This window comes from Molossus molossus, unplaced genomic scaffold (genome assembly GCF_014108415.1).
Source record: "Molossus molossus isolate mMolMol1 unplaced genomic scaffold, mMolMol1.p scaffold_m16_p_12, whole genome shotgun sequence".
Taxonomy (NCBI): Eukaryota; Metazoa; Chordata; class Mammalia; order Chiroptera; family Molossidae; genus Molossus; species Molossus molossus.
In genome coordinates, this window is record NW_023425347.1 from 81,350,770 (window position 1) to 81,367,425 (window position 16,656).

The 16,656-nt window shown below is 53.0% G+C and overlaps 2 protein-coding genes and 1 long non-coding RNA gene across 11 annotated transcripts in view; 2 read left to right on the forward strand and 1 right to left on the reverse strand.

The window, feature by feature from the left end:
• Positions 1-4,008, forward strand: part of PHC2 (polyhomeotic homolog 2) — a 48,126-nt gene extending 44,118 nt beyond the window's left edge. For all 7 annotated transcript variants that reach the window (XM_036255947.1, XM_036255948.1, XM_036255950.1 and 4 more), the window contains one exon: positions 2,655-4,008. In XM_036255947.1, the coding sequence (XP_036111840.1) occupies positions 2,655-2,809 (155 nt within the window). In that variant the 3' untranslated portion in view covers positions 2,810-4,008. The remainder of the gene's footprint in view (positions 1-2,654) is intronic.
• A 2,583-nt stretch (positions 4,009-6,591) lies between these two features.
• Positions 6,592-12,409, reverse strand: LOC118627074. 3 transcript variants are annotated; one of them, XR_004959006.1, is made up of 3 exons: positions 12,362-12,409; positions 8,050-8,181; positions 6,592-6,673 (listed from the first exon to the last, which is right to left on the reverse strand). It is a non-coding gene; the product is annotated as an uncharacterized LOC118627074 (long non-coding RNA). The 3 variants fall into 3 exon arrangements; XR_004959005.1 differs by lacking the exon at positions 12,362-12,409 and adding an exon at positions 10,970-11,025; XR_004959007.1 differs by lacking the exon at positions 12,362-12,409 and adding an exon at positions 10,970-11,025 and having other exon boundaries at positions 6,599-6,656.
• Positions 7,261-16,240, forward strand: A3GALT2 (alpha 1,3-galactosyltransferase 2). Its single transcript, XM_036257222.1, has 5 exons — positions 7,261-7,283; positions 12,662-12,745; positions 12,952-13,038; positions 13,318-13,455; positions 15,553-16,240. The coding sequence occupies exons 1-5, from the start codon at positions 7,261-7,263 to the stop codon at positions 16,238-16,240; spliced, it is 1,020 nt and encodes a 339-aa protein (XP_036113115.1).
• Positions 16,241-16,656: the final 416 nt, after the last annotated feature.

Below are 16,656 nucleotides of genomic sequence, written 5' to 3' on the forward strand. Positions count from 1 at the left end.
TTGGGTGGGACTCCAAAGCTTCTCTGCTGTTTTTCTGCCAGTCTCATGTGGCCACTGACCAGGTCGGTACTGACGGCAACCACAAGCCTGTTTCTTGGAGACTGGAGTGGAGTACAGTGGTTAGGAACACAGACTTCTGAGTCAGACACAACTTGGCTAAAATCCTGGCCCTGCCAGTCAATCCCGTGTATTATCTATTGCTGCATCCCCAGAATTTGTAGCACAGTTACCATGGCAGTTCTGCCACAGGGTCCCTTATAAGATTCTGATTAAGATGTTAGTCAAGGCTAAGGGCATCTAAAGGTTTGACTGGGGCCGTAGGACCCTCTTCCACATGATTCTCAACGAGGGTATGGCTGTTGGCAAGAGGCCCGGTTCTCCACATGGACTCTTCAGAGCATTCGTGCTTGAGTCTTCTCATGATGTGGCATCCGTATTGGCCACAGGTGTCGATCCAGGAGAGCAGGGTGGAAGCCACTGTGCCTTTATGATCTAGGCTCAGAATCACATACGTACTGTCACTTTCACAGTATCTCACTAGTCGCCCAGGTCCACCCTCCTCATTTTGTGAGGGAATTCAAGAGAACATGAAAGGGAAGAAGCAATTGTTGGGAGCTGTTTGGAGGCTGCTTACAGAGTTCCCCAGTGATGCATGTTCCTCCCTCATGCGGAAACATTCTCAGCCCCTACTGATGTCCTCTTGAGTCTCATCCCGTTAGAGCAACAGTTTGAAATCCAGGATCTCGTCATCTAACTCAGGTCCAGGCACAAATGAGTCTCCTTGGGTCCAGCTCCTCATATAAATAACGATTCCTCTCAATTTGAAGACCTGAGAACTGGAGGGTTACATGTTAGCCATTTTCCTCCACGAATCAAAGATGTGTGGGTGGGATAGGTATAGGACAGCACCTGGACATGCCCCTTCCACAGGGAAAACGGTGCGGCAGTCACTGAGCCACACCAGCTCTACAAGCCAGCAGGCACATGTTGGCATTTCCTTGGTTAGGACTCGCAGCCTGGGAGTGGTTCTCATCAGCTCTGGTTCCGCTCTGGAACCACCCTCCTCTCCTGGGGAGCCAGCCTGGGTCCAGTGAGCGGTTCTCGGCCTGCTTCCTGCGGCTTTCAGGTGGTGGTGCTTTGACCCTTTCAGTTCGAACAGCAGCACTTCTGCCAGTACAGTTCTCTTGAGATCTTTGTGGGCTTCACGTGAATCTTTTTAGGGGCTCACTTCATAAGACAAAAAACATACACACACACGTCTTCAAGATGAACCTTTCTCAACATTGGCTTCTTCTGAAGCTGAGGGATAGAGCCCTCAGTCATTGTAGAAGCCCTGCCTTGAATACAGAGGGTCTGAGAGGTACTCCCTTAGAATCCTTTTGATTGAACAGTTCTCAGAGGCAGCACCTTAGCTCTCCGTAAGGTCTTAACAAAAAATTAAAGTCGCACCCTCATTTTCATCTGTAGACCATGTTTTCTTGACCATGCCTGTATTTGATCTTTGCCTAGAAACCGTTTCTTAATTTTAGCATCATCTGCCATCTGGAGAGGCTAGGGATGTTCAAAACCAGCAAATCCTGGCTCCTTCATGTTTAACAGTTGTCCTTTACCATACCACTCTCCTCTCCTTACGTTGTAAGCAGCAATGAGAAGCCAGGCAACACCTTCAACATTCTGCCCAAAAATGTTAGCTAGACACTCAGTTCATTCGGTAATTAATCTTACCTGTTACCTCCAGCAACAGGTGGCTGACTTTTCTATTTCATGATAAGAATCCGTTTCTTCCAGTTTCCAGCAAGTTTCCTCACTTTCCTTTAAGCCTCCAGGGTTTTGTCAAAGGCCATCAGATTTCTAGTGTTGTGAAAGCACCTCCGCCATTCACCAACACTCTCCTCAGTCTTCCAGCTCCAGCCCTGGCGCTCCTAAGGCCACGCCCACAGGCTTAGGGTTTTGTTGCAGCTGCAGCTCTCTTCTAAGTACCCAAACTTGCATTAGTTATCTTTATTGTGAAACAGACTACCCCAAAACTTGGCGACCTAGAACAGTAATTATCTCAAGGTTTCTGTGGGTCAGGAACATGGAGCGGCTTAGCTGGGCAGTTCTGGATGGGCTCTCATGACGTCGCGGTGAGATGTCAGCCGGAGTGGCTGCAGTTGTGTGAGGTTTGGAGCTGGAGAATTCACTCTCAGTGCCTCACTCACATGGCATGGGACGCTGGCTCTGGGCAAGAGGCCTCGGTTCCTCTCCACATGGGCCTCCCCAGAGGGCTGTTGGAGTGTCCTCACATGGTAGCTAGCTTAGTCCAAAATAAATGATCCGAAGAGCACGGTGGAAGCTGCTGTGCCCTTTATGTCTGGCCTCAGAAATCACGTGCCATCACTTGCGCACACCTTACTGGTCAGCCAGCTCACTGAGGGGAGAGGCCCTGAACAACCACGTGTGTGAATAAGGAGGCACAGATCTCTGGGGACCATCCCAGAATCCAGTACCTTGGGCAAGTCACTTAGCATTTCAAGCTATAAAATAAGGACAGCAGCATCTTCCTTCACGTGTGGTTGTGAGGATTAAATAAAATGATGTGTATAGTGCAGTGTGACTGCCAAGAACGAACACCGGTAGCTCTGATTGACAATCTGTGGTGATGTCCCCATCAGGATGCCAGGAGATAGCAGAGGAATTCCGTGCCCAGGAAATCGATGGGCAGGCCCTGCTGCTGCTCAAGGAGGACCACCTGATGAGTGCTATGAACATCAAACTGGGGCCTGCCCTGAAGATCTATGCTCGCATCAGCATGCTCAAGGACTCCTAGGGCTGGCCGGGCAGCCACGGTTCTGGCCCAGGACGCCTCCTCCCAGCTGAGCAGAGCCAGACAGACATTCCTGAGGGGCCCAGAACTGGGGCCAGTCCGAGGGTAGGGGCTGTCCCTATGGGGCGTGGCTGATGGGGAGGTGTTACACAGCACCTCCCAGTGGCTCTCAGGGGCCTTTCTTTCTGTGGGAGGGGCAGAGAGGTAGGTGGCGCAGAAGATGGGGCTTTATGCTTGTAAATATTGATAGCACTGGCTTCCTCCAAAGTCCCAATACTCTAGCCCCGCTCTCTTCCCCTCTCTCGGACCCCCATTTTCCAGGGGGTATATGGTCAGGGCTCCCCAACCTGAGTTGGGTTACTTACTTCCAAGGGCAGCCGCCAGGCCTGGATGAAGGCCTTGAAAGCCCTTGCCTGCCTTCCTCCCACTTCTTTCTCCAGGCCTGGCTAACTCTCCTGATGCCAGCTTCTCCCCCTTCAGCTTGTTCCAGAAGCAGCCAGGTGTTTTCCCCCTTCACCCTGTGCAGGTGGAGAGAGAGAAGCTGGGCCCAGTTTGGCCATGCCTGCTGGCACAGACGCCTTAAACGCTGTGTGTGTGACTGTGTGTGTGGAGCCTGGACTGACAGATAGGCCCAGAGCCACCCTCTGGCGTCTCCAGGTGTTTTGTAGCGAACAGCCACTTAGTGCTTTGTCCTGGACTCCACTCAGCCTCAGGATGGGGAGTAGAAAGAGGGGCAGCCCCAGTGCAGAGGCAAGATCAGGGAGCAGTGAAGGTCAGATGTCCTCTCCAGACTGGTCACGATGTCTCTAAAGCCCCTTCCCCACACTGTGAAGTCCCCCTGACTGCCCTGCTGTGTCACAAACATTAAGGAAGCTGCTGGTGGGCTGGGTCACATGGTTCTGGTGCCCCCCTGCCCTGGGAGCCCCCGTGGTGAGGCCCAGACAACGCTGAGGGGAGAGAGGAGCTGGAGTGACCACTGACGTGAAGAAGGCAGCCCCTGGCCTCCCACTCCCTCTGCCTCTGGAACTGGTCGCGGCAGCCCGAGCGGCTGCGGAGGAGGCAGGGCGAAGGGGAGGGCCTGCCTCTGACCGGCCCTGTCCTCTCCCGGCTCCGGGAGAGAGAGTGGGCCTCTCCCCGGAAGAGGGTGGCCACCTTTCTCAGCTTGTTCTATTCCCCACTCTCACCCCAGGCAGGGTTGGAAATGAAGGACTTTTTTAACCTTTTGTTTTTGTTTTTTAAAAATAAATCTGTAAAATCTGTTTCTGCTGTGCCTTTCTTTCCTGGGGCTGCCTGTCTCCGCAGCTACAGGTCCTGAGTGGCTCCTTCCATCCATAAGGAGAGGGGCGGGCCCCCGGGCTGGGACAGCGTCTCCTCCGCACTTTGCTGGGGCTGAGTCATTGAGGGCACCCTCACTCCCTTCTCACAGGAGAGCTCTTCACACGGGGGTCCCTGAGCCCCTTGAGCTGTCAGCCCCCACCCACCACTGCCACTGGGGAGACGAGAACCCCGGGCCAGGACTATCTAGAACACCTGAAGCAGGACTCGACTCGCACCCGCTAGCAAACATCTTTGATTTTCCCTGTGTGTCCCAATGAGTGTCCAAAATAGCCCTAGGATTGTCTTCGGTTCACTCAGCACTTTCTGAGCATTTTTTGGATGCTGGAATAGCAAATTATTAGAAAGTCACTGTCCCCCAGGAGGTAACAGCCAAGTCTTGGATGAGAATAAAGGGCATTCCAGACCCAGGCAGCTCACCCAAAGGCATGAGCAGGGAGTGCAGACCAGCAGGGTGTGGGCGGGTGGACGGCTGTGCGGCTAACCTGTGCCGGTGAACCAGGCCTTGGACTGGAAACGAGGCCTCGGCGGTGAACACCACACCACTGTGCCCTGCTTGCTTGAAGCTTAAAAATCTCCCTGCAGGGAAGGGAAGAGGAGGGCAGCGTGGGCTCCTGCTCCTCACGCTTATCTAGGTTTTCCTTCAGGTGAGGCCCAGGCCCCAGCCTACTGAATCAGAGAATCTAAGGGTGGAGCCTGGAAGACCAAGCCCACATAAAGAGTCAATACCACACCCACATCTTGATAACACCTCTCTGGAAAGCCTGTTAAAATATAACTACTGTTCAGCCGGTGTGGCTCAGTGGTTGACCATTGACCCATGCATCAAATGGTCACCGGTTCAATTCCCGGCCAGGACACATGCCCAGATTGTGGGCCCGATCCCCAGTGGGGGGCATGCGGGAGGTGGTCAATCGATGTTCTGTCTCATCGATGTTTCTCTCTCCTTTTCACTTCTCTCTCTAAAATCAATAAAGGAAAAAAAAATTAAAAATACATATAAACTACTGCCGTGGCCGGGTAGCTCAGTTGGTTAGAGCATTGTCCCAATACACCAAGGTTGTGGATTTGATTCCCGGTCAGGGTACATACAAGAATCAACCAATGAGTATGTATAGGTGAGTGGGACAGCAAATCGATGTTTCTTTCTCTTTCAAATTAATTTAAAAATATATATGTACTACCTGGAAGAGGAAGAGAAAAACTGAGTACAGGCACACATCATGTTTTTGCGCTTTATTGCAGTTCACAAATACAGCTTTTCTTTTTTCTTCTTTTTACAAATGAAAGGTTTGTGGCAACCGTGCCTTGAGCGTTTTTCCAACAGCATTTGCTCACTTCGTGTGTCTGTGGAAGATGCTGTGGAAATTGATGGCATGACAACAAAGGACTTAGACTATTACATAAACTGAGCTGACAAAGCAGCAGGGTTTGAGAGGATTTGAGATTTCCCATTTTGAAAGACATTCTCCTGTGGGTAAAATGCTACCGAACAGCAACATATGCCACAGAGAAATTGGTCATTAAAGGAAGAGTCAGTTCATGCAGCAAACTTCATTGTTGTTTTAAAAAATTGTTACTCCGACCTTCAGCAACAAACACCCTGATCAGTCAGTAGCCTTCAACACAAAGGCAGGACCTCCACCGGCAAAAATTCCACTTGCTGAAGGCTCAGGTGATAGCATTTTTAGCAATAAAGTACTTTTAAACTAAGGTATGTACATTATTTTAGACACAATGTTATTGCGTACTTAAAAGACTACAGTATTGTGTAAACATGACTCTTCTATGTACTGGGAAGCCAAGTCAAGTGACTGGCTTTACTGCGGTTTGCTCTCTTGTGGTGCGGCTGCCCTGACAGCCAGAGGGCGGAGCCGGGACTGGAAAGTCTGGTTGTTTCAGGAGACGGAACGGCTAGCAGGACAGGGAGCCAGCCTAGCCCCTGAGCTGAGGGGACTGTGGGAGGGCACCCAGGGGAGCGGACACCCGGGGAAGGTCCTCTGCCCTGCCCCTCCGCTGCCAGCCGTGTGGGCCGGGCGCTGTGGCCTGGGAAGCCCGGGCAAGTCTGCACTCTGGACATCCCCCTTCCTGGAAGACTGAAAGCCGGGCCCTATCTGAGCTGCTTTTTATTTACAGATGGAAAGGGAGGAAACCCAACCTCCCAGAAGGGGCATGGTGAATTCGAGAGAACTGACTTCAACAGGAAAATACTGGCACCATTTTGTTTACTTTGGGTGGCAGGCTCCAATCTATCATAAATTTGAAGGGTGCATCCTTAAATATAGTTTTGTTACTGTTTACAATTTACACAGAATTTTTCAAGCCTTTTATGATCCACAGTTTAAAAAATGTTTCCAGCCCTTGTATACATACTTAAATAGATATAATTAAAACAAAAATTTCACAAAACAATTCCTACCTTTATGTATAATGCATTCTGGCATCGCCTTCTCCATTCTCTTCTTGTTCACACTTTTAACATCTGGGTCATGATCCATGAAACTGATTTCATCCCCTGGGATGGATCACAGCCTGCATTTCAAAGCCCAGCCCAGGGTAAGCTTTCCAGAACTCCCATACCCACCATCTCGTGTGGCTCTTACACTGTCCTGGGTGACTAGTCCCCACTTCCCTGAAAAGGTAAAGGCCTCTTTGGGGCCAATTGTCCAAGATCACAATCAGGAGACCAGTGCCCTGGGCCTCTGGCCGAAGCTCTGTGCAGAACAGGGTTCCCCTGGATAGCCGGGCCCTGTGGGCCTTTCCCTGACCAGAGCAGAAGGCACTGGGAGAGGTACAAGGAGCTCTGGAGAGGAACGAGGAGTCACTACAAAACAGCTCAGAGCTTCTGGCCAATCAGAGCTGGCCTTACTCAGGTCCACTCTTCTCCAGAAGGTCGGCCCCAAGGGGGTTCCTCGCCCCACCCCACCCTGGGGCAGGCTTCCTCCAGCAGGTGCCGCTCCTAATCAAGGCCCACTCCAGGCAGTTCATCCCTGCTTGCTCCTGTGGGTGTGGTCCCAGATGGCCTGTAACTGCTTTGTTCCAGTCACCAAGAACAGGTCATTTGCTTCCCGACTCTGAGCTGAGAGAGTGCCTGGGAGGCTGTCCCCCAGCTTCTCGCCATGGCTGTCAAAGAGGGACTCAGGTGAGTGGGGCACTGCCAGTGTGCACGGGGAGCTGGGGCAGCTGGCCCGAGGAGTCTAGAACAGCCAAGGAGGCGCCAAGGCTGTCCTGGAAGAAGGTGACTCTAAGAAGGAACATGGCCCAGGAGGTAGAGGCAGCAGGGGATCTGGGAGACCCTGGAGCCTGGGAGGAGCTGGGCAAACCCTCTTGCTTCCCGGAACTCGGAGCCCTTGCGGGACAGAGGGACAGAGGCCTAGAGCTGCCCACTGCTGTCACAGAGCTCTCTATTTCCTTGGGAGTGACTCCCAGGATTGGAAGCTTGCTCCCACTCAAGAACGAATGACTGATCTTTCACCTCTTCGTGAAAGGAAGAAGGGTACAGGGAACAGGGCATGGGGTGGGCTTGAGGGACCACCTTCTGCAGGTGGAAATGGGGTGGAGGGAGTCCTTTTGAAAATACCTGAGAAAGGAATGCGGAGGAATGGGTCAGACAGTGGCCTTACAGATTAAGGGCTCCCAGCTCCCAGGCTGGGGCATGGGAAGGGTGGCAGGAGCTGGCAGGTGCCTACCGCAGACCTGGGTCTCAGCACCCTCCAGACCTGACAGCGCCCACTTGGGGCCAGGTCTGCATGGCTGCCCGAGCTGAGGCCGAGTGCCCAAGAAAAGCATCAGCTTGCCCTACCCTGGTTGGGAGGGGCTGGCTCAGGGTCGGGACAGCAGTGAGAGCAGAGAGAGGCCCCCTCCCGCCATTTCCGGCCCTGCCTCACAGGGTACCACCCGTTGTGTACCTGGGCAGCTGCGCTTCTAGAGCCGGAAGGCAGCCCTCCCGGCTCGGCATGGAGCTGGAGAGGGAGGAGAGAGAAAGGCTTCTTGCAGGAGAGACACTGACTTGCAGAGAACGGAGGAGCCTTGGGAGAAGCCTGTGGGGAATGATAACAAGGACCCTTGGAAGACAAGCCTCAGAGTAGAGCTGGGGCCAGGTCATAAAAAGCCCCAAATGCCACGGTCTGGCCTGGGAGTCAGACAGACCTAAGTTCAAACCTCAGCTCCAACACTTACCAGCTGTGTGAGCCTGAGCAAGTTATGTAACCTTCCTGAGCCACAGTTCCCTCATTTATAGGTGGAGGGAATCACAGCATCTTCAGGGGATCGTGATCAGACTTCCATGAGAGAGGGACATAAAATTCAGCAAGGTGCCTGCCTGCCTGCCTGCCTTGGTACATTTCTAGAATTATTCATAAAGAGTGTGGAGCTGATCCTAAAGAAAATGGAGCTTTAAGCAAAGGAGTAACTGTCAGTTTAGGAAAGAGAATGAAGATAAAGAACCCATTGGTGATCTCATTCATTTACTGAACACATAACTTTTAATACTGCCAACTAGGAAGCAGGCTCTCAGATTTGGCACTGAGAAGCCAAAGTCTAACACAACAAGGAAATGCTTGGCCTATGGGGCGGACAGTGACAATCTAGTCTGGCAGGTGCTAGAGTAAAGGTTTGCACCGGAGGAGCTCTTGGGGGACTGGGTGTTGGAGGGGAAGGTTCAAGGAGGAAGCTGGGTGTTGAGGAATGATCGGGAGCTTGGTGGTTGGCAGGAAAAGAGCAATCTGGGCAGAGGTGTGGAGGTGGGAGTCACGGCAAAACTTCACAGGATGGAGACAGGGTGGGGGTGCAAGAGAGGAAACAGTTGCAGGGATTTGGCTGGATGAGAGACAATAAGGTGTGAAGAGTTCAGTGGGGTGGAAAGGAGGCAGCTCAGGGCTCTATGGGGAGGCAAATGCAATGGAACATGGTGACTAAATGGCTAGAAGGGGTCCCACTTGGGCAACTGCGACCAGTCATGGAGAACACAGAAGGAAGAAGAGATCAAGGGAAATGCAAAAATGCAGCTTGAGGAGCCCTGAGTTTGAGGTGCTGTGGGACACCCAGGCAGACACAGCAGCCAGAGACACGCCTGAGTCCAGTGCTCGTGAGGGGCTGGGCTGGACACACTTCAGAATCACTGGCAGAGAGAAGCCAAGGGGTGAAAGAGGGCACACAGGGGATCCTAACTGGGTTCCAAATGACAAGAAGGGCAAAGGTGACGAAGGCTGAGGGGCAGGGGCACAGGAGCGGAGCACAAGAGATCCCAGCAGCCGGACCCCGGGTGGGTTTTGTTCTAAGAGCAGTAAGAAGTTGTTGGAAAGTCTGGAAAGGGGGAGAGATGTGTGTTAATGTTTCTGCAAGTTCCTTCTGGAGGATGGACTGCTGGGCGGTAAGAGAAGAAGCAGGGAGGGTGGAAAGGGCGCTATGAAGTCAGCCAGCCAGGCAGGCAGGCGGGTGGAGGGCGGCGTGTCTGTGGGAGTCCACAGGGCTTGCTGGTAGACTGCCCGTGGGGCAGGCGAGATGGTGGCACTCGAGGAGGGCTCCTCGGCCTCAGTTTGAGAAACGGGGCATATCGTCGCACTGTTATTTCCCAGGACGCAGGAGACTTGAGTGGGGAGCAGGTTTCTGAGGAAAATCGAGAGTCCCTTTCTGGCCGTGTAAGTTTGAGATGTTTGTGAGATATCCAAGCGGACAGATCAGGTGGCACTAATGCCCCCAGGTGTCCTCTGTCACTGTACCAAAGATGCCCAGATCAGTCTACCAGAGGCTCTGGCCATGATTCGGCCCCTACCCGACTTCCAGGTAGGTGTGGTATCTTAAGAAAGACACTGGGTCACTTTTGCACATTGTTGTTTCCTTTCCTGGCCTCCCTTGCCCTCCACTCCCTTTGCTGGGATCCCTGCTACTTCCTCAGGTCCTAGCTCAGAGGTCGCCTCCTCCAGAAAGCGCCCCTCACGCCCCACCTCTCGAGGCTCGGGTACCATTCTCCAGTTTGCCCTCAGAACTTTTTTTTTTTTAAATAATCCTCACCCAAAGTTATTTTTCCATTGATTTTCAGATAGTGTGGGAAGAAGGGAGAGAGAGAGAGTGAAATATTGATGTGAAAGAGGCACATCAATTGGTTGTCTCCCGCACAATCCTGACCAGGGCCGGGGAATGAACCGCAACCAAGGTACGTGTACCTTGACCGAAATCGAACCCACAACTCTTTGGTCTTTGGGCGGATACTCTAACTGCTGACCCAAACCGGCCAGGGCTGCCCCCATAGCATCTTCTACTTATACTGATCACAGCCTTCACTGTGCTGTGTTCCATTCATTGTTTGTTGCTGTCGGCTGACCCGTTCCCTCTCCCCAGGCCACCACATCTTCCTGACTCCACTCCCTGAGGACAGGTCCATGTCTTGCTCCCCTCTGAAACCTTGACCTAGCACAGTGCTTGATTCTGAGCCTGTGCCCCATAAATACAGGTTGAATGCATGAATGAACAGAAACTAGTGAACGTCTTGATGCATAAACTTACTTCACACTGAAGATTATCTCCTTTGAACAGATTCCCAGAAGCTGAGGTTATTGGATTAAAGGGGATGAAGACTGAAAGCGTCAGTTCCCATAGCTAAGTAGTTTTCCCACAGAGCTGCGTCATTCTACACTCCCACCAGCAAGTGCAAGGGTGCCTACCTCACTGTCTTCTTGCTGCGTGGCTAGTTTTATTTCTTTTTAAAATGTGCTCATTTTATAGGCAAAACGAACCACCTTATTCTAATTTGTATGTCTTTGATTACTAGTGAGGGTGAATATTCTTCCAGGTTTGACTACTAAATGCATTTCTTCTTTGAGGATTTACCTGGTCACGTGATGTGGAAACTGGTAAGGCAGGTTGGCGTTGAATGAGGTGTAATGGGACTGTGCAGGGACAGCTGGAAGCACAGAGGGTGCTGCTGGACGGTCCTGGTGAGGGACGAGCAGGCAGGGCCACTGTGGGGGCTGGAGGAGCAGGAAGGGCAGAGGGGAATAATAGCAGTAGTATCTCTGTTCAGGAATAATCATAATAGCCAAAGCTTATTGAACTACTACGATGTGTGAGGCCGTGTTCTCATCACTTATAACCATGAGAGCCCTCTGAGGTAGGTATGCTCATCATCCGCATTTTATAGATGAGGAAGCTATAAAGTACAGTCGTCCAAAGCCTAGCCCGTGCTCAGACGGCTGATAGGGAGCTGGCCCCGGTGTCTGTGCTCCTCACCACATGGGTCCAGCCTCTCCAGAGACAGGGGCACAGCGCAGGGATGTGGAGAGCCAGATGAGACCCCCAGGAGCTTAATAAGATTCTCAACTTTTGGCGCCCTTCCTGGAAAACAACCATCCATGGACAAATCCCAGAGCTCACCTCCTCTGAGCCAGAACTGGGCTGCTGGGCTCTGCTGGTGGAGTCCAGCCCAGTGACTGGAGCCACAACAGACACAAGGTCTCTGACCACAGCTGCCCTCCATGCAGCTCGGCAACTCACCCCTAAGTCCCAGACAGCTCTCACCTCCAGCCACCAAGCCACAAACTTCTGTCTCCCTTCCCAGACTTCCTCCCATCCAAGATCAGTCCCAGCCACTTCCCAGACTAAGCACCTCACACCTAATGTCAGCAGTCCCCAAACCTGCCCAAGGCCATGCCCCCCAGCACTGCTGGGAAAAGCAAAGGAGATATATACATCTAAATGCTCATCAGAAAGAACCTGTCAGGTAAATCATGCTATTGCCAATCAATGGAAAAAAGGGTAAGAAATCATGGTAAGTACTGAGATGGATGAAATACCCTCCAAGATATAACGGTCAGTGCAAGGTGCAGAATGACCTACCTACTGTGCTACCATCTTTGGGGACAATGAGGGGGGGAGATAAAAACCATTATAAGGTTAGCCCTGGCCGGTTTGGCTCAGCGGTTAGAGCGTTGGCCTGCAGTCCGGAGAGACCCGGGTTCGGTTCCCACTAAGGGCATGTACCTCGGTTGCAGTTTGTCCCTGGCCCTGGTTGGTCGTGCGGGGGCAACCACTCGATGTGTCCCTTTCACATCGATGTTTCCCTCTCTCTCTCTCTTCCTCTCTCTCCCTCCCACTCTATCTGTACAAAAAATGGAAAAATGTCCTCGGGTGAGGATAAAAAAAAAAAAAAAATTACAAGGTTAAAAAAAGAACAAGAAAGGGGGAGGGACATAGGGTAGAAGGGAGAATTTGTACTATATTTACCATACTGCCTGTCTGTACATAGACTCTGGCAGGATACACAGGACACTGGTGACACCAGCTGCTTCCATGCAGAGGACTTGGGTGTCTGCAAACAGGAAAGACCTTGCACTGTATATATTCTTGTGTCTTTGAATGTACCATGTGAAGATAATATATTTGTATTTTAAAAAAACAAATGAAATATTAAATTGCACAAATGATTTCTCACGTGTGTATAGATATCTGTGTATAAATATAATATAAATATAAACATAAACAAATATAAATAGGATGTTGCTGATGCCCCTCCCCATCCCTCAGGGCCTGGAAGAGAATCTTCTGGTGGCTGATCCTGCTTACAGTTGGCTTCTCAGGGCTGCTCCTATATGGGGTCCCTACAGTCAGGTACAACGGCCTCTCCCCAGCACTCCAGGTGGGGCCCACGGGGGCAAGATTCAAGTGGATCTTTCCAAGTGTCTACTTGAGGGATGGAGGGTGGTGACTATCCCAGCCCACACAATTGTCCTGTGGGCTGTCCTTCCTTGTAAGGAGCAGAGCGACAGGGCTCCTGAGAGGCTGGCATGCCCCTCACTGCTGCCTCTGCCCAACAGGCACCTGGAAGTCTTCATCCCCATGGGCACCTGCCCTTTGGCCAGAATGTCCCTGCTAAGAGACAACTTCACAGATCTGCATCTCTGGTAAGGCGATACCATCCCTCCCACTCTGAGATGGCCCATACCCTCCACAGTATGTGCTCCAGCGCCCCTGCCCTCTTCACATCCCCCACTCTGGCAGAGCCAAGCACTCCACCAGTGGCTCAGCGGGTCCATCTCCAGATCCTCTGCCTGTGCTGGTTCTGAGCTAGGGACTGGATATGCCCCACTTGGGGGTCCCTACAGCCCAGCATGGGGTAATGGCAATGAGCACTGCCAAGTGGGTTGATGAATGGACCTATCTCTCATCCCTGCCCTGGCCAGGGCCCGACCTGAAGTCCTGACCTGTACATCCTGGGGGGCCCCCATTATTTGGGATGGCACTTTTGATCCAGATGTGGCCCAGCAAGAGGCTAAACAGCAGAACCTCACCATTGGGCTGACTGTCTTTGCTGTAGGCAGGTAAGGCCTGGGGAGGGGAGCAGTGCTGTCCAATCGGGGTGGGAGGGTATGCATATGATATAGGTAGTGTGGTACCCTATTCCCTGTGCCAAAGGATCCCAAAGTGATGCGGAAGGCAAAGACAGCACCCCTATCCCAGGGTGAGGGCGGGACCGTCCTTCCCCTTCCTGGACACCAACACTGTACAGCCCACCCAGCACAGGCAACCAGGGGCTCAAAGCCATGTCCTAGAAAGAACCTACCCAGGGGCTGGTGATCCATTTGGAGTCATTGGGTGTGTGCTGAGAAAATGATGGCGTCTTTCAGGTGAGGATGGTGAGACAAGGGGAGAGCAATTAGGTGAAGAGAGGAAATGGCCTGGCCGCAGTTAAGTGCCCCCTGGAACACTGTTTGCCACATGATAAATGTTCAGATGCAGGCACACAATAAGGGGAAGTGGGGGTCTGACCACGTAAACCTGATGGAGGGAAAGGGGTTGGGGAGCTGAGGGTTTCTGCAAGGGAGTGAATTTTGAGCTGGGTAAAAGGGAAGTGAAGAGGAGGGGGATGCTGAGAAAGGGGTCCAAACCTGAGCACTCTGTGGGGGAGGGTATCACAGGAAGCTATAATGATGGGGGGGGGGGGGACACAGTCACAAAGTAGGTCAGACTGATGATGACCAGGCCAAATAGACATGGGGCAGGTGGTTGAGGAGGGCAGAGGTCAGAATGAATCACTGTAGGAGAGGCATCCAATCGCGGAAATGAGTGGCTCCCAGATAGAGAGGAGTCAGAGTGGTAGGTGGAGAAGAAAGCCGAGGGGCACTTGACATCCACATTGCGGTTGGCAGGCGCGTCCAAGCAGGGTGTCCACTTTCCAGATGCAAAGGGGACTCCTAGCTGAGAGTGGCAATCAGATCCTGTAACCCTAAGTAAGGTACACAGAGGCAGAGTTCAGGTCAGTTAAAGGAAGATTGTGTAATAATGGAACAGACTGCTTTGGGGAGGTAGTAAGAATTTTGCATCCAGGAAGAGATTTTGAACATGTGGGGAAGGAATTCGGTCATCAGATACCCCAGAACTCCTCCAACTCTGACCCTCCACACTCTAGAAAGGAGAAACAGGCAGGAGGGCCCTGAATTTCAAGGTTTTGTAAGTCTAACCCCCTGGGATGCTGAGCATTCCAAGTCTCTGACTCCAATTTCTCATAGATCTACCAGGAATAAAGCAAGTGCAGGTAAAAGTTTTGGATCCAATGTCAAGCTGGGTTCAGATCACAGCTCTACAACTTACCAACTGTGTGTATGCCCGCACCCCTTACTAAAGCTCTTTGTGGCTCTGTTTCCTCACCTGAAAAATAGAGATAATAATAAATGGTGAGGATTAACTGCGACAATACACACTGACTTGGAACACTGTTTGCCACATGATAAATGTTCAAAGATATTAGGCATTATTACTATTATTTCAGAACCCTGGGATCCCAAAGTCTCCAATATTACAAACGTTCAGGTTATCTATGTAAGGAATCACCACAAACTCAGGGACTTAAAACAACTATTTAACAGTAGCTCGTGATTTTGTGGTCCAGGAATTCCAACAGGGCTCCAAAGGAAGCATTCCTCACTGCTCCCCAATGTCTGGGTCTCCACTGGGATAGCTGACTGCTAAAGACTGGTGGGACACCTCTCTCCACAAAGCCTCTCTGCGTGGCTAGTTTGGGCTTCTGCACATCGCTGCAACATCCAAATTCTGGGACTTATTAAGCGAAGGCTCAGAGCCCTAGAGGCAAAGGCTAACTAACGCTGCCAGCCTGTCAAAGGCCAGCACAGCTCCACTTCCCTGGTACTCAAAGCAGTCAGGGAGAGCCCATGTTCCAGGCAGGGCCCTCGAGGACAGGAGTGGCAAACTGCAATAATCTTTCATCCGTTTGCACGAGTTTGGGATTGGAGGGTTCAGGAGCTCCAGGGACTAAGGCTGCAAGATAAGGAGGGCCGGAATGCGGAGGAGCAGGATGCTGTAGTCGGGGAGGGGAGAGAAGGGGCGAGGCGACGAGAAGGGCGGCCAAGGCCCCGTCCAGACTGACTCGGAGCCCCGCCCCGCCCCGCCCCGCCCTACAGGTACCTGGAGAAGTACCTGGCGCGCTTCCTGGAGTCGGCCGAGCAGTACTTCATGGTGGGCCAGCGCGTGGTCTACTACGTGTTCACCGAGCGCCCGGACGCCGTGCCCCGCCCGCCGCTCGGCCCGGGCCGCCAGCTGCGCGTGGAGCGCGTGCTCCGTGAGCGGCGCTGGCAGGACGTGTCGATGGCGCGCATGCGCACGCTGCACGCGGCGCTGGCCGGCCGGCTGGGCCGCGAGGCGCACTTCGTGTTCTGCATGGACGTGGACCAGCACTTCAGCGGCGCCTTCGGGCCCGAGACGCTGGCCGACTCGGTGGCGCAGATGCACGCCTGGCACTACCACTGGCCGCGGCGGCTGCTACCCTATGAGCGCGACGCGCGCTCGGCCGCCGCACTGGCGCCGGACGAGGGCGACTTCTACTACCACGCGGCCCTGTTCGGGGGCAAGGTGGAGGCGCTGCGCCGGCTGACGGCGCACTGCACGCGGGGCCAGCAGCAGGACCGCCTGCGCGGCCTCGAGGCGCGCTGGCACGACGAGAGCCACCTCAACAAGTACTTCTGGCTGCACAAGCCCGCCAAGGTGCTGTCGCCCGAGTTCTGCTGGAGCCCGGAAATCGGCCCGCGAGCCGAGATCCGCCACCCGCGCCTGCTCTGGGCGCCCAAGGAGTACGCCGTGGTGCGCGGCTAGGAGCCGGAGCCCGAGCCCGAGCCCGAGCCCGAGCCGCGCCTGCGGGACCCCTTGGGCACTGGGAGGATGCGGAGTGGGCGGGACGGCGAGGAGAGACGCTGAAGCCATGGTGGGCCCTTCTGGAAGTAGCATGGCGCTTTGGAGGACTGGGCGAGATGGGACGGAAACGGCTCTACCACCTCCTGCATGTGCCCAGACAGGAGGTGGGAGGAGGACGCCCTGGCCTTTGAGAGTGTTTTGTGCTGGTCCCAGACTATGAACAGTGTTGTGGTTGGACCCGCGCACGTGGCTCTTGAGCGAAACCATCAGGATGCTGAAGAGAATACGGGTTTCGTGAACTCACTCTGCGGCGAGTTCAAAATACAGGAGCAGGAATTTAAAGCATAGGAAGAAGGGGAAAAAAATCAACCAAGATC